General features: G+C 44.4%; 1 protein-coding gene across 1 annotated transcript in view; it reads left to right on the top strand.

Annotated features, from left to right (window-relative positions):
- The window catches only part of C12H7orf50 (chromosome 12 C7orf50 homolog), a 120,428-nt gene that overhangs the window by 3,465 nt on the left and 99,141 nt on the right, over nt 1-17,822 (top strand). The window contains exon 3 of the mRNA XM_049905083.1: nt 10,936-11,069. Within this exon, the coding sequence (XP_049761040.1) occupies nt 10,941-11,069 (129 nt within the window). The 5' untranslated portion in view covers nt 10,936-10,940. The remainder of the gene's footprint in view (nt 1-10,935; nt 11,070-17,822) is intronic.

The following is a 17,822-nucleotide window of genomic DNA, read 5'->3' as shown; positions in this document are numbered from 1 at the left end:
GGATTGAAGGTGAGGTTGAGGGATTGTAGGATCCCGGGGTACCCACAGTGGGTGGGCTGAGAAGATGGGAGTTGGGATTAGTGAGTGGGACGCTTGGGATTGAGATGACGGTGGACTTGCAGTTATTTTAATGACAGGCTTTAGAGCATGGTCATAGGGGGTGAGGGTCAGTTAGCTGAAGAGTAGAAGCTGGGGTGTGCCAGTGCCATTAATTTAAGTGTGCACATCAGAGCTTTGGGGGTGGCCTGGGTCAGAAAAGAAGCAGAGCCATGTCCTGGGGCAGGCAGTGGGGTTCAGTGCCTTGACTCCTCTGACAGATTTCATAGAGGTTTGTGAGATTGTGGGGGTCCAGGCCCTCTTGGGGTGGGCCACAACCTGTCAGACCACATGAGAGGTGACGTTGGTATGCTGGATGAGAGGGCACATCTCAGCAGTGGGGCCTGGGCTGTGTTTTCAGATGAAGCCTTTTTCCTAAGGCAGACTTGTTTTTTAGGGTCGTGTGTAGTTTCTTCTCAGCCCTAGAGATCTGGCGGCACTAGCCAGTGTTTACTGACCTGACCCCATTGGTGATTAAACCCCCCAGCTAGTTAACCCCAGCTAGCCAGCCTCAGCTAGTTAACCCCAGCCAGTCAGCCTCAGCTAGTTAACTTGTCACCCTCAGCTAGTCAGCCTCAGTTAGTTTACCCCAGCTCGTTATCCCTAGCTAGTCAGCCTCAGCTGTGAGCTGGGCCCTCAGCTTTCTGCTGGTGGAGTTGTTCCTTTGCTTTGTCTCACACCCTGGGGTGAGTCTCTTAACATGAGTTTCTCCTGCTTTTGTTGTAGACATTACAGGAAAGTATAAGGAAAAATATAAACCTTCTTTTAATCCATCCCCTAAAATGCTAGCATATTTCCCTCTTGTCTTCTCCTTTGTTCATATTTGTATGTAATTTTTCTCTTAAAGCAAGGTTCACTTTGCAGACATGGATCTGTGCCCTGTCTTTTCATGGTGTACTGTAAACATCCCCGAGACAACTAAGTGTTCTCTGAGATCACGTTTTCATTGTTCTGTAGGAACGTTCATTTGCAGGAATGAGCCATTCATCTGCCCAGGCTGCTGTTGTTGGACAATTATGTTGTTTTCAGTTTTTTAATGTTAAAAATAATGCTGCCATTATCACCCTTACATGTAAATCTCTGCCCAGGGTTATTTCATTAGGGTAAACTCCTAGAAGTGGAATTGCTGGGCCAAAGACCTTGACGGATGCTGTAGAATTACCTTTTGGAAGGCTGCACCCGTTTGCGTCCCCTCAGCAGTGCACGACACTGTCCTTGCATCATTGGCTGGCCTACACTGGAAAGGATAGTTGAGAAACATCTTTGATGTAAAAAAAAAAAAAAAAGAAGAAGACATTTTTTAAACCTATCAGATGCTAAGTAATGTGTGCACAGAGCTAAAAAGGTCAAATAGTACTGTTGTCATTGTGTGCTGTCAAGTTGATTCTGACAGAGTGGAACTGTCCCGTAGGGTTTTCTAGGCTGTAATCTTTATGGGAGCAAATTGCCAGGCCTTTCTCCTGCAGAACTGCTGGGTGAGTTAGAACCATTGACCTTTCAGTTAGCAGCTGAGCGCTTAACCATTGTAGCACCAGGACTCCTTTCAAATATTACAACAACAGCAGACAGTGTGCCTCCCCAGCCATGCTTCTTAGAGGCAAGTGCAGCCTAACCTTTTAATTATTTCTGCTGGAGTCACTTCCATATTTCTAAAGAATGTGCATATATTGTGGTTTTTTTTGGGAGGGGACTTTCTTACCAATTTTAGGTATAGTCTATTGATTCCCCACTCTAATAGATGTGCCTCAGTTTCATCATCTGTGAGCCTACCTTACTGGTCACAAGAAGTAAATGAGTTAATATTTATAAAATGTTAGAGCAAGATCTGGTGGCTCAGTGGTAGAATTCTCGCTTTCCATGGGGGAGATCTGGGTTCGATTCTCAGCCAGTGTACCTCAAGTGTAGCCACCACCCATCTGTCCGTGGAGGGTTGCATGTTGCTATGATGCTGAACAGATTTCAGTGAAGCTTGCAGACTAAGATAGATTGGGAAGAAAGGCCTGGCAATCTACTTCCAAAAATTGGCCATTGAAAACCCTATGGATCACAACAGTCTCGTCTGCAACTGATCATGGGGATGGCGTAGGACTTGGCAGTGTTTTGTTCTGTTCTGCGTAGGGTCACCATAAGCTGGGTGGACTTGGCAGCAGCTAACAACAGTGGATGGGAAGTTGTATCTCATGCGATTTGCATTTCTGTAATGGCTAATGATGTTGGGGATCTTTGCGTGTACTTATTGTTTGTAGATCTCTGGAGACATGTTCGGTCACATGCATTGCAATCGGGTTATTTTATTGTTGTAACAGTTCATTATAATATTCTGGATACCAAACCCTTGTCAGATATATGATTTGCAAATATTTTCTCCCATCTTGTGGCTTTTCTTTTTACTTTCTTGCTGGCATGGTTTGTTGCACTAACATTTTTAACTTTGACAAAATTGGATTTATCTGCTTTTCTTTTATCCCCTGTGCTTTTGGTGGCATATCTAAGAAACCATTTGCCTAACTCAAGGTCATGAGAATTTACTGCTCTGTTTTTGTCTAAGAGTTTTATAGTTTTAGCTCTTTCATTTAGGTTTATGATCCATTTTCAATTAATTTTTGTGTATGGTGTGAGGAAGGGGTTCAGCCTCATTCTTTTGCATGTGGATGTCCAGTTGTCCCAGCAAATTTGTTGAAACACTGTTCTTTCCCCCATTTATGGATCTTGCACCTCTGTCAAAAAGCACCTGACCATAGATGTAACTAAGTATTATTTTCTGTAACATACATTCAGTGTCTCAATGTTATGAGTCAACATCTCTTAGAAATATTAAAAGAAACCTTTCTATACTATAAAAAAGCCCGTTTTCTCCTCTTTTTTAGCAAATAGACTTAGTGATTAAACCTTTTGATGCTAAGATACAGAATAAATATAGATTGAACTGAACTTTGATAGTAACTGGTATGTAAATATTTGCTAAACTTCTTATTTCTCTAACAAGGTAATTGGCTGGCACAGTCCTCTGTCAACAATATCTCACTCTTGCAAGATTTCCTATTATACAGCTAATTGAAATCTGTAGCCTCTGGCTTGGGGTGCTTCTTTTAGATGAGGCTTAACTGAAGAATATGGAACTTGAAATTTACTGATTCCGTAATGGTAATATCTTTCTTTCAATATGCTATAATCAATTACAGTCCCACATTGACCCAAGTGGAAGGGAGGGGCCCCCTTATGCTGGCCCTTGTGTCCTTTTTGGCATGGCCCCATTTGGTTGTTTCCTTGGTTTCTGGCACAGCCTGATGTTCCGGGTTAACCTTCTACTTTCCTCACCTCTGATGGGGAACCATAAGGAACTCAGGTTCCTTTTTTTTTTTTTTTGGATAATATTTTATTGAGTTTTTGGTGAAAGTTTACACAGCAAGTCGGGTTCCCATTTGACAGTTTCCACACAAATTGTTCAGTGACATTAGTTACACTTATCACAGTGCGTCAGCATTCTCTTTAATTGTGTTTGTTTCCTTTCCTGTACTTAGTTTCCCTGCCTTCTTATCTTTGCTTTTGAGTAATTGTTGACCTTTTGGTCTCAAACCGATAGTTTTTAAGTAGGGCACTGATCTAATGGGTAATATCCTTTATTTTGTGTGCCACTGTGCTGTTTCGCTAAAAGGTGATCTCAGGGAAAGGCTTGCTTCTAGGTTTAAAGAGTATCTCAGGGTGATAGTCTCAAGGAGTCCTTTATTCTCTACTGTTCTAGTTTGTCTGGCCTTTTTTTTTTCTTTTTTTAATAAGAATTTGAGTTTTGCTCCATATTTTTCTCCCACTTGATCCAGGACCAACTATTGTGACCTTGATCAGGATGGTCAGTGGTGTTAACCAGGTACCATCTAGTTGTTCTGATCTCAGGGTAGATGAGATTGTAGCTTGGGGTAGATTCGCTTCTTCTCTGCAGTTTTGGTTACCTTCTTACTCTTTTGCTCCTGGTGAGTAGAGACCTGTAATTGTATCTTAGATGGCCATTTGCAAGCTTTTAAGACCCCACATGCAACTCACTTCATTAGGATGCAGATCATGAACTTTGTGAACTATATTATATTAGTTGACTGAGTTGTCCCAGGAGACTAAGGTCATAAGCCTTCAAACCCAGAAAACCAATCTGTTAAGGTATTTGGTTATGTGTGAGGGGTATCTGTAATTGTGTACTCTGTGAATATATGTGGAAACCCTGGTGGCATAGTGTTTAAGTGCTATGGCTGCTAACCGAATGGTCAGTGTTTCAAATCCACCAGGCGCTCCTTGGAAACTCTCTGGGGCAGTTCTACTCTGTCCTATAGGGTCTCTATGAGTTGGAATTGACTCAGCGACAACAGGTTTGGTTTTTTTTGGTTTTATGAATATATGCCTGCACACACATATCTTTACTTACACGTATATATCGTTACTTCGGTCTCTGCACACATATGTATACACCCGTAACTACCCATACACCTGTATGCCTCTGTTTGTTGACATATGTTTGAAATGTTTTTATTAAAAATAGGTACTGAAAAACAGTCTGTGTATGTTTGCATGTCTTGTTGTTGTTGGGTGCCATCCAGTCGATTTTTGACTCACAGTGACACTATATGATAAAAAAGTACTGAAAAATAGGTACTGAAAAACAGTCTGTGTATGTTTGCATGTCTTATTGTTGTTGGGTGCCGTCCAGTCGACTTTTGACTCACAGTGACACTATATGATAGAGTACAACTGTCCCATAGGGTTTCCTAGGCTGTAATCTTTATGGGATCAGATCACCAGGTGTTTTCTCCTGTGGAAGTGCTGGTGGCTTCGAACCACTGACCTTTTGGTTAGCAGCTGAGCAGTTAACTGTTGCTCCACCAGGACCCCTTATGTTTGCATGACTAGGAATTAAATTATTGTTGCTCAGCTCCAAAAGCACCTTTTGTCCTCTGCTTCCTGATACTCGTGTAGTTTCTGGGACTCTGCAAAACACTTTTGTTTCCAGCTCCTTCTTAGGTTCCACCGAAAGGAGGCAGTAAAGGGAGACTAAGGAGCTCTGGTGGCACAATGTTTAAACACTCTGCAGCTGACCAAAGGTCAGTGGTTTGAGCCCACCCAGCAGCTCCATGGGAGAAAGCTCGGTGATCCGCTCCCGCAAAGATTACAGCCTAGAAAACCCTATGGGGCAGTTCTACTGTCACATGGGGTCACTGTGAGTCAGGATCAACTGGACGGCACCCAACAACAACAGAGGGAGACTAGAATTTGGGATTGGAGTGGGTGTTGAAGTAGTGGGCCACTTCCTTCCTGGAAGAGCCCCATCGCACCCTCAGGGGCACAACAGCAGCCGTGCTCTCTTCAGCGTTCTGGGGCTTTCCCCCGCCGCCCTCCTTCAGGGCTCTAGACTCTGGTTCCTCAACCATTTCTCTGGATTCCTGTTCCCAGGGGTCAGAGCTTTTCCAGTGTTCAGAATACTGTGTTAACTCAGTGCCCCCAATTCTGCGGAATAAAGTATTTACGTTAAAATGACTGCTGGCGTGGTTTCTGTCTTCCTCACCGGCACCTGCCTAATACAGCAGGTGCTGGGCTTTTTGTTTGTAGGTTTGCATCTGTAAAATTGATAGATAAATTATTTAGAAGTCCCATTGCTGGGACAAAGGGCATTTGCATTTTTTACTTGTAATAACTATTGCCCTCCAAAAAGGTTGCTTTAGCGTATACTTTCAACAGTTTTATGATAGTGCTTCGCCTGTACCTTTGCTAGCAGTGGGTATTATCAGTCTTAAATCTTTGTCTGTCCTTACCCAAGAGTAAAGACAAAATTTATCCATAACAAATTATGGGTAACATTGAGAAGAATGGGAATTCCAGAACACTTAATTGTGCTTATGTGGAACTTGTATGTAGAAAGGGGATACTACATGGTTTAAAATCAGGAAAGGTGTGCATCAGGGTTGTATCCTTTCACCATACTTATTCAGTCTGTGTGCTGAGCAAATCATCTGAGAAGCTGGACCATATGAAGAAAACACAGCATCAGGATTGAGGAAGACTCATTCACAGCCTGAGATATACAGATGACACAGCCTTGCTTGCTGAAAGCAAAGAAGACTTCAAGTGCTTACTGATGAAGATCAAAGACCACATACAGCCTTCAGTATGGATTATACCTCAACACAAGGAAAACAGAGATTCTCACAACTGGATCAATAAACATCATGATAAACAGAGAAAAGGTGGAAGTTGTCAAGGATTTCATTTTACTTGGATTCACAATAAACACCCTTGGAAGCAGCAGTTGGAAATCAAATGACATATTGCATTGGGCAAATCTGCTGCAAAAGACTTCTTTAAAGTGTTAAACACAAAGATATCCCCTTGAGGGCTAAGGTACACCTGACCTAAGCCATGGTGTTTTCAGTCACTTCATATGTATGCAAAAGCTGAACAGTGAATAAGGAAGACCAAAGAAGAATTGATGCCTTGCAATTATGGTGTTCACGAAGAATATTGAATATACCATAGACTGCCTGAAGAATGAACAAATTTGTCTTGGAAGAAGTACAGCCAGAATGCTTCTTAGAAGCAAGGATGGTGATACTTCGTCTCAAGTACTTTGAACATGTTATCAGGAGGGACCAGTCCCAGGAGAAGCATGTCATGCTTGTAAGGTAGAGGGTCAGGGAATAAAAGGAAGACCCTCAACGAGATAGATTGACACAGTGGCTACAACAGTGACTGCAACATAGCAACAATTGTGAGGATGGCGCAGGACCGGGCAGTGTTTCATTCTGTTGTACATAGGGGCGCTATTAGTCAGAATCGACTCAGTGCACCTAACAAAAACACCCGAGAGTTATTTTCATTTGCATTACTTTACTTATTAGATAGGATGAATTTTTTTTAATGTTTATTATCAGATATAAATTTTCTCCTGTAAATTACCTGATCATCCTTTGCATATTAAAAAAAAATTTTTCTTATTGTAAGGGCTCTTTATGTATTATGGATATTAACTTATTCTCATATTTGTTACAACTTGTTTTTGGTCTTTTAACAGTTCATGACTTCTTTCTTTTGCCGTACTGGAGTTGTCTCTAGAATGTATCCCAATAAGAACTGTAATAATGGTGTGGCGGGGGCATCTGACCTCCTCTAACTTCACAAGGGGGAAGGAGAATCAAGATCAACAGCCCAAGGCATACTCTTACGAGGAAAGATCAGACATGCCTCCACCCTCCAACCCTTTTACCGATTCAGACACCAACCGTCCCTCCCAGGGCAGTCTACTTCTCTGCTGGGTTCAATAATGTGTTACAGTGGCCACACAGAACTCACAGAAATAAAATTATGGGGTGTATTAGGGAAGTAACAGGTTATAATTCAGGTTCAGGAATGCTCAGGGTACAGTTCTTCCATTAGGACAGCCTCTTCTCAGCCATGCCTGCAGGCATGCCTCTCTCCGGCCCCTTGCACTTTGCCTTGCTTGGACCAAGTGTTAAAAGCTCTTTTAGCTGTGCTGATAGTGCCTGGAGGCCCTAGTAAGCCTCAGCCCGAAGGTACTCAGCTCTCGTACTTCATGGGTTGGTGGGTCTAGCGCCACTGCCAGGTGCCCAAAGCCACCCCACTCTGCCCAAAGGCACTCAACTCTCTCCCTCCATAGGTCTGCACACCCACTGTAACTGCCTTGCTCCATAAGCCAGGAAGCCCACTGCATTGTCCCCTGCTGGTGTCCTGGTTTAGCTGCCTATGCTGCCGCGATTTTTCTGCCACTGCTTCTCGCCATCTCTTGCCATCTCTGGTGTTACCGCTCTCTCTCTTTCTGTCTCCTTGATCTGGAAGGTCTCAGCGCAGTGATCCTGGGTCCAATGGTAGTAGGTGCCTCCGCTGCTGTGAGATTGTCCACTCTTTTAAGCCTAGCAGGATGGCAAAACTGATCAGCCTCCTCTTTAGGGTTCTATACACTTTATTTGCGTGGTCCCACATGCACAACAGTGCCATATCCCTTATTTACATTATTAGTAAGCTATCCAATGCCCTTGGTGGGCCACAAGCACCTCATTTGCATAGCCCTCACTCAGTCATTTCGTAGGAGTTACAAAGATTATGGCTAGAAGGACCGTATTAAGTAATTCACTGCACCACAGGCCATCCCCTGGCTTTTCTAGCCATGGTTCCTTCATACTTGAAGGAATAACTTCCCCCTTCCCAATCATTTTACCAGTCCAAAATTGTCATTAACAGTTAGTCCTTAAGTAGAGCAAAGAGTCCTCAGAGTGCCAGCCATTCAGGTCTGCTGTAGGTATCCATCCATCTAATCTGGTAGGGTTCTGCAAAAGTTGTCTTGTCTTCACCCTTTCTGGCCTCTGATAAAATTTAGCTCAGAGAAGATTATTCCCTAGCTCTGAGCCTCATGAGATATCAGCATAGCAAAACCTTTAAGGGACTTTAGGTTTGGCCACTGTTTGGCTGCTGTACTCCAGTCCAGCAGTGTCTCCTCCTTGAGAACTTACAGTTAAGCATTCCTCTCTAGGGTAACTTGAGATAACTCCTTTCTCTGGGCGGTGATGCTGCTTATTTGATAGATGGTTTTAATCTGCTTTAAACTGTTTTCAATTTTAGAATTAGCTACTCAAAAATTAATGCAATTTTCATGATTCAGAGATTAAAATTGTGTAGAAGTCTTGGTTTTACTTCTCTCCCCTTCTACCCCGTTACTTTCCCGCCCCCATAGGTAATGACTGTTACTCGTTTCTTGTTTTATCTTCCAGATTTCCTCTTTGCAGATACAAGAAGATCCTTACATACACACATGTTTTTCTTATTCTCCTCTCCTTCCTTACACAGCGGATAGCATGGTCGATGAACTGCCCTGCCTCTTACACTTTCCATTTAACAATGTATTTTGGAGATCTCTCCATATCAGTTTATAGAAATCTCTATCCTTGTTGCCACAACTACTACTGCTAATTAATTAAATATTTACCGCTGCATAAGGCTCCGCAGCTACTTAAGGCTCTGTTATGTGGATGTGCCACGGTTTATTCCATCTACCTCCTATTGCCAGACCCTTGGGTCCTTTCTGGTCTTTTGTTATTATAGGTGCACCTGGAGGTACCTTGTGCAGGTGTACCTGGAGGGTGGATCCCTGAAAGGGGGGTTGTGGGTCAAAGAATAAATACATCACATTGAGTTAGGGGGTGCCAAGTTCACCTCTGTGGGATTTGCTCTCTTGCTAAGGAGATACGGAAGCTTTCCCAAAAGAAACTGTTGTAAAATTTTGGATTTTTGATCATCTGGTAGGTGAGATTAGTAGTTTTTCTAGTTTCTCCTGCATGCTTTCTTACTATGATTGAAATCAGGCACCTTTTCATATTTTAAGGGTCTTTTTAGTCTGTGAATTTTTTGTTTATGTACTTTGCCTATTTCTCTACTAGGTTTTACATCTCTTTCTAGTAGCTCTTTTGATATTAAGGAGTTTAGCTCCTTGTGATATGAGTTGCATTTTCCCCAGTTTTTCACTTGGGTTTGTGCTTTGCTTACAATGTGTCTTGCCATGAGAAGGTTTATGATTTTGTGAAGTAGAGTATGTCCATTTTTTCTTTCATGGCTTCTAAATATGAGTCATAGTTAGAAAGACCTTCCCGACTTCAAGGTTATAAAGGAATTCACCCATGTGTTATTCAGTTACTTGTTTTTTAAATTCAGATCTTTGATTTGGAATTTGCTCTGAGGTATCTTTTTCCAAATGGTTTCCCAGCTGTCTCACAACCATTTATTAGAAAGCCCGTGTTTAGCCAAAACCAAACTTGTCATTGTCCAGTCGATTCTGACTCATAGCAAGCTTATAGGACAGAGTTGAACTGCCCTTTAGAGTTTCTAAGTCTGTAAATCTTTGCAGAAGTAGACTGCCACATCTTTCTCCCACATACTTAGCCAACTGGTCTTAAATTCCATCTTTTACAAATTTGCATATATATATTTATATATATATTGTTTAGTCTTTTTTACTGAATTTTCTCTTGCAATGGTGTATGTATTTTTCAACACTACACTCTTCATATTGAGGCCTTGTAGTATGTCTTAAAATGTCATTGTTCTTCAAAGTCTCTGATCTTTCTGCTTTTGCTTATTGTATGCTGTATTAAGTATCGCTTGCATTCCTAAGTCCAAAAGTTACTACTTATGGACTATAAGGACTATCTCAAACTTGGATAAGTGGTTGTAAAGATTCTTTGGTTCCTCAGCAACAAGGTATACTTTCCCAAGAAGAATGATCAAATGAGTAGGTATTCCAGGCAGTTGACCAGAAAGATCCACATCACACAGGGCAAGGTTTGAACTTTGCAGAGTCTACAGGAGCAACGTATTCAGTCATACCTCAGGGTGATAGCTCGGGCCGAAATGTGTCACAGAGGTGCGGGGGCACTTATTTTACCAGGTGACCTGGGGCATGGATGTTGTAAACCCCATACTTGTGATCAGTGAGGGGAAGGGAAAAAGAAGGGTGTCCATGTTTTCTGAGATGCCCTTTTATTTCTTTTATAATAGAAGAGTGTCCCCCCTCTGTTTAAAAATATTAAATGGCCTAAGATCTTTCAAGGAGCCCTAGTGGTGCAATGGTTAAGCACTCAGCTACTAACTGAAAGGTTAGCAGTTCAAACCCACCCAGCAGCTCCAAGGACAAAAGGCCTGGTGATCTGCTCCCGTAAAGAGTATAGCCTAGGAAACCCTATGGGGCAGTTCTACGCTGTCAGCTGGGGTCACCGTGAGTCAGAATTGACTCAATGGCACACAACAACAAGACCTTTTATTTCCTAAGTGTTTAGCAGTTTACTTTCTCTGTTGCAGGCAGGATGGCAAAACAGAAGAGAAAGATTTCCAAAGCCACTGAAAAAAAGAATAAAAAATTGAAGAAGGCATCAGCAAAAGAGGTACTGCTCATGCCTGGAACCGCGTCAGATGAAAAGGAAGTGCACCCAGAGGTAAGGCGGAACTGCCATCTGCTCTGTTCCTGGGTCTGCAGGTCGGTGGCTGGCCTGCTGTCTGCCCTCTCCCCAGAGTCTGGGGGTCGGGTGTGGCTGAGGCTGTGCTCTTTGGAGGATTCCTGAGCAGAGGAGGGAGCACGTTTCAGCTGCACATACTTGTTGAGTGCCCTGGAGTTGATTTCAACTCCTGGCAACCCCATGTGACAGAGTAGAACTACCCTATAAGGTTTTCTTGGCCGTAAATTTTTAACAGAAGCAGATCTCCAGGCCTTCCTCCTGAGGAGCAGCAGGTGGGTTCAAGCTGCTAACCTTTTGGTTAACAGCTGAGTGCTTAACCATTGCGCCTCCTAAAAGCACATGCAGGACAGATGTGATGCTCAGTCAATTTTAAGTTGGAACACCATTGCTGCCCTTCTTCAGCCACCAGATCTGTAGACCTCTGTCTTGGCTGTCCTGTTTTAAAGGGGTTTTGGTGGAATAGGTGGGTCCACTGAAGCCAGCCAGGACAGTGAGGGGCCAGGAGCAGTCCTCTTGAGCAGAGGTCTGAGGAGCTGCGTGGAGTTGAGCCTGTGGAGAAAAGACACACTATTCTCAAGATGACACATAGGCTTTTATTTTAGATAAATTACATCTTAAAATCCTCATGTCCAGCAGAAGATCGAGAGTTTGAAAATAGACTATTAACATCACTTTGTAAACTATATGCGATAGCTTTTTGATTTGACACCTACCATTGTTCATTTAAAAAAAAAAAGTGAACAATCTCTTTTCCTAATGTTAGCCCATTTTATGCTTGAATGTATTTTATTGTTCATCTTACAGTGCTGTCACAAAAATATGTATATAAATTCATTTTTGAAAACTTAAAAATTTTCTGTTACTGCAAGGTTCTGAGTGTTGAAATTTTTTTTTCCATATTGAGCTGTCTTGATAATTGGTAGTGGTAGGCATAATGTATTACAGATGAGACAAACGAATCAACATAAAAGTAAATTGGATTAGACATGCCTCCTTAACACAGTGGAGGGCTGTTCGTGTTTTGTGGTCACTCCTGCATCTGTGGGTGGTGTCCCCACTGCTCAGAGGAGACAGCCTCAGTGCTGGCTTTGCTCCGCTCTGGCTTCTCCACACAAGCGCCAATCCACTGATGCCCATAACTGAGTAAATGGAATGCGAGAGTCGTGTGGTGGCCATGTTGCGTAATTCCTTGAACTCTGAAATCATGTGTGGTTTTTGGCACACATCATCAAAAAAAAAAATTTTTTTTTCTGAATTTGATTTTGTTGTTGCTGTTGAGAATACATCAGAACGTACACCAGTTCAACCGTTTTCTATGTGTAGAACTCAGCGACATTGATTACATTCTTCAAGGTGTGTGACCGTTCTCACCCTCATTGTCTGAGTTGTTCCTCCCCCATTAACATAAACTCACTGCACCCTAAGGTTCCTATCTAATCTTTTGAGTTGCTGTTGTCAATTTGATCTCATATAGTTTTTAAAAGAGCACAATGCTCAAGGCCAACCTTTTTTACTAGTTAAGCTAAACTATTGGTCGGTTTTAAGATGACTTCAGGGGATATTTTTGGATTAAGGTTTGGAGATTGTCTAAGGGCAGTAGTTTCCCCCTCCCTCTGGCCTCTGCTAACCACTAATAAACTTTGGTCTCTACATTGCCTTTTCTTGTCTTTTTATAAGTGAGGTCGTACAGTATTTGGCCTTTTGTGATTGGCTTATCTCACTCAGCATAATGCCTTCAAGCTCCATCCATACTATAGGTTGCATCAAGATTTCATTTCCCCTCCTGGCTGAGTAGTATTTCACTGTATGCATGTACCATATTTTGTTTATCCATTGATCTGTTGATGGGCATTTCGGTTGCTTCCACCTTGTGGCTATTGTGACTAGTGCCGCAGTGAACAATCTACCATTAAATAACAACCTGATGTGGTCCTTCTTCAGTTTTTTAAAGGAAGAATTGGAAACCCCTTGACCTGTTTGAAGACTGGCTACTGGCTCACGACACTCACTCACTTTTACAACCTACCATTAGGTTTCAGAGGCCGCCTGCTCTGGTCCCCTGAGGTGGTTATGTCCTGGCCAGTGTGCCTCATGAGACTGGGGTGGTAGCAGGTAAAGCAGGAACCATGGTGCAGAGGGAGGAGGGAAAGAGAGCCCATGATGACTCCATGACTCCAAGCCACTGGACAGCAAGGCCCTCTCAGTCTTTTCTTAGTGCAGTGGGGAGCAGGAGGCTGTGTGGGGGTCAGACTCTGGAAGGCCTCCCCTAGACTGACGTGCCTGGGTGTGTGTACTCCAGTCTCATGATTGCAGGTCCAATCGCTGCAACATCTCATGGGGGGCCCTTTGTATGCTCATATCTGGCTGGTTCTCAGGAGCCAGGAGGAGGAACAGTGGGCAGGTAGAGCAGGTTGGGACATGTGCAGAGAGGAGGGTCTCAGCTGCTGCCACCACCCCAGGGATGGAGAAGGAAGCCAGCAGTACCCAACGCCTCTGGCCTGTCCTCCATCTGTCCCTTTCCTTGGAGTCTCCTTGGCCAACCTGTTTGCGCACCAGGCACCTTCACTCCTCAGTGGGGCACACGGTCCTCAGGATTATGCTGTGTTTTCTTCGGGAGAGGGCAGTGGGGCCTTGTTGGTCCACTCTGCTCTGTGGAGAGGTCTTGGGGTTTCTGCTGCATCCCCATTGGGAGAGGCCACTGCAGCTTTTCGGGCCACTGGCTGCGAGAGGCCGCTCTAGATTCTGGCCCTTCACAAGAGACCGCATACTCTGTTCTCACGCTTTCTGCCATCTGACCTCCAGGTGTGCTTGTTCTTCTGGGTTCCGGGTTCCAGATGGAAACTTGTTCCTTAGAGCCACTGGAGCTCTTGGTCCGCGGCCCAGTCACCGCATCCTCCCAGAACCCCAGCCTCAGACAATTTCCCGGCACCATTTCCATTGACACTTCCTGCTCTAATTTCTTTAAAGTGTCCCTTGGTGGCTGTCACTTTGGTCACAGGAATCTGAGCTTTCCTCTCTAAGGGCCTCTTGCCCAGTCTCCACAGGCGGGGACTCACAAGTGTGGGGCAAACCTTGGCACTGGCTGAACTTTGTGCCCAAACGAGGTGATTATGTTCTTTATTGTTTGTTTAAGACCAAGTAATTTTTAAAAAGTATGCAGTTGTTTTTCATTATTAAAGTGCATGCCGCTTAAAAGAAATTTGGAAAATAAAGAATAGAAGAAACAAGTAGCCGTTTTTGGCCTGTTTGCTTCTAGTCCCTCTGATGCACAGGTTTGTCTGGTTTGGAAGACAGCACTGGTCCTGGACAACCTACCCGCACCTTTGCTTGGTTTTCTGCCCTCAGATGTTCTGGGGGGAGGCGCAGGCTCTCCCAGGTGAGCCCCAGGGAGCAGGCCCTTCAGCTGTGGGAGGATACAGCACCAGATGGGAGGCCATGGAAGATGCTGAGCTGCCAGTGGCCAGGAGGGGGCAACAGCCCAGCCCGGCTCTAATTCTGGGCCCTTGGAGGACGTTGAGGTTGTCCTTCGTGAGTTAGGCGTGTGACTGGGGCTCAGGCCCTGGAGACCCCTTTCGGCCTCTCTGGGAGCCCACCTTCAGTGGAGACTCCTCCTTGGGAGCATCTCTCAGCTGTGCTGGTGAGCACATTTTTGCTCTCTCTCTCCCTGGTGCTCTTGGAAATTATTATTCTTATTCTTTGATAATTTTTTTGTTGGTGATGAAAATATACACAGCAGAACATACACCAATTCAACAGTTTCTATGTGTACAATTCAGTGACATTGACTACATTCTTGGAGTTGTACAACCATTCTTGCCCTCTTTTTCTGAATTTGTTCCTCCTCCATTAACATAAACTCACTGCCCCCTCTTTTGAGTTGCTGTTGTCAGTTTGATTCCGTATAGCTAGTTCTTTAAAAGAACACAATGCTCAAGGCAGACATTCTTTACTAATTAAAGAAGACTTTAGGGGGTAATTTTGGTTTAAGGCCTCAAGATTATCTCAGGGCAATATCATGGAAATTATTAAAAAGAGGCACCAGCCATGTTTTCAGGAAGTGTTAAAAGCTCTCCCAAGTGTTTGGAAGAATCCAGATGGCATGGCCTGGAGAGCTGTGTCCCCACCCAGGGAGCTTGTGGAGAAGTACGTGGCTGTTGCTGCTTGTGACCAGTGTCTCTGGTGAAGTACCTCTGGAATTAGGAGAGAAGGATCAGTGTGTCCTCCCAGAAATGGCCGTATGCAGAAGACGTGTGGTCGACTGGCTGACCGGGCTGCGAACAGGCCCTTCCCACAGTCCAGGCCTGCACTTGTGCCAGGACAGCAAAGTGTCCCCGGCGATGGACGCCTCACCCTCCCCTGGGAGGCCACTCCACGGTCAGCATTCCCACTTCAGGAATGTGTCCTTGGTCCCCTTAGCTGCCTGGGCTTGGGCTGTGCCAGGTCAGCGTGCCTGGGGCCCTCGTCAGAACACCAGTCCTACTGATCGTCCTCACGCCTGAGCAGACTGGGGTGACAGGGAAATGGGGTGTGTTGTATCCCCGAGATGGAGTAGGGGTGCTCAGGGTGTCCGTCTAGTATCCCAGGCCTGAGGCGATGGGGAAATGGGGGTGTCCTGTATTCCCAAGATGGCGCAGGAGTGCTCAGGGTATCCTCCTAGTGTCCCAGGTCCTGCATCTTGTTCGAGTGACTTCTGGCTTGAGAAGGGCCTCCCACCACCTGGAGTCCACCCTTTCCCTCTGCGGTGTGGAGGAAGGGCCATGCTCTCTGTGCAGGCAGTCCTGGTGTTTGCAGCGCTCCTCTCTAGAGTCCAGAGTCGGACCTGTTGCTCCTCTTGTCACAGCATTGGTAGCCTTCTTAAAACTGGGGCTCTCCCCTGCCCTCATCACTTCTTAGCCCTGCCACCCTTCCAGAGCTAGTTTCCCACTTCAAAGGTTGTGAGGATTCCATTTAGACGGCGTGTGTATTTAAAGGGACTATCTGGAGATGGTGACCCTGGCCCATGTGCTCGTCATCCATCCGAACAGGTCTAAATGGCAAAAGGTTGGGGTGCTGGCGCTGTAGGTGGTGGGTCCTCCCTCCCGCTGCTCACTAGAGGTGGTGGTTTCTGCCCTGGACTTTGAGCCACACCAGGGGAGGATGCCAGATGTAACTCAACACCGGCAGCAGCGCCAGCCCAGCGTCTGCGTGTGTTTATAGGGCAGCTGCAGAGCCTGGATTACCCTGGTGCCTGTGGATCGCAGCTCCATCCCCATGGTGATAGCATGAGGGTCTGCTAGGGGGAGAGAAGAGGGAGCAGGCTGCTGAGTTGATTGTGGTGAGAGGACTCTTCGCGCTTTTTCCTGTTCGGAAGCAGCCCTGTGTCTGCAAAGCACTTTTCTATTGACAGTGCACTTTAGTATTAGTTCTCATGGCACCCTGAGATACCTGGATGGCGAGGTGAGGGTGCTGTGCCTGCCTGACAGGTGAGCCACAGGGAAAGCACACACACTGGGTTTCCTGTCTCTGGTTCCTTAAAAGGAAAGACCCTGGGCCCTGCATGTTCCCTCCCTGCTGTTCTTATTGTAGAGTTGTCTGTAGCTGTCCTCACATGGCCTGGCTGTGATGTCAGTGTTACTGAGCTCTATGTGAGGGCCCCGTGTGTCCCCTCCTTGCCATTCTTGGTGTTGAGTGGTCTGTAGTGCTGTCCTCACTTGGTGGTGGCCCGGCCATGATGTCAGTATTATGAATTACATGGGCATTAAGCCTACAAGTGCTTTGTAAAACCGTCAAATGGTTTGTGAACTCCATGACCTTAAGAGTTGCTCAAGCCAAAATACTTCATACAAATGGTATTTTGCTCTGACGGTGGATTTTTTGTCATTAAAGTATTGGGGTGAGGGGTTATTGGCCCTTACAATAGCTCCCTGGGAGTCGGAATTGTTGCTCTTATCAGAATTTCCCCCTCCATTGTGTTTGCTTTCTACTACTGAATGCTAGGTTGTCAGCCATTTGGAATTATAAACGGGTAGACTTTTAGGTCCAAGGAGAATTCAGAGATTCTAGTCATTTTACGTTTGCAATAACCGAGACCCAGAGAAGTGAGGTGATTTCTCAGATGCCATGGTAAATTGGTAGGAGAGTCGAGGTCACCCAATTCTGAACTCAGTAAGCTGAGTAATATTCCATTATATGGATTTATCACACTGGTGAGTTTATCTACTCACTAGTGTTTGGGCATTTGGGTTGTTTCCAGTTTTGAGCAATTATGAATACACTGAACGTTTGTATGTGAGTCTTCCTGTGTTTTCATTTCTCCTGGATAAATTCCTAGCAGTAGGATTGTTAGATTGTTATGATTAGTGTATGCTTACGTGTTTAAGAAACTGATAAACTGTTTTTTCTTTTGTTGCTAGTTTACGGTGTCATATCTAAGGCACCATTACCTAATCCAAAGTTACAAAGATTTATGCCTATATTTTCTTCTAAAAATTTTATAATTTTAGCTCTTACATTTAGACCCGTGATCCATCTTGAGTTCATTTTGTGTATGGTGTGAGGCAGGGGCCCAAGTTCACTGTTTTGCATGTGGATATTCAGTTGTCTCAGCACCATTTGTTGAAAAGACTATTCTTTCTCCATTAAGTTGTTTTGGCATTCTTGTTTAAATAGTCCATTCTTTTTTCTTTTTAATAATTTTTATTGTGCTTTAAGTGAAAGTTTACAAATCAAGTCAGTCACATATAAGCTTATATA

The sequence above is a fragment of the Elephas maximus genome, chromosome 12, assembly GCF_024166365.1.
Source record: "Elephas maximus indicus isolate mEleMax1 chromosome 12, mEleMax1 primary haplotype, whole genome shotgun sequence".
Taxonomy (NCBI): Eukaryota; Metazoa; Chordata; class Mammalia; order Proboscidea; family Elephantidae; genus Elephas; species Elephas maximus.
Note: the sequence above shows the minus strand (reverse complement) of the source record. Positions and strands in the feature narration are given on the sequence as shown.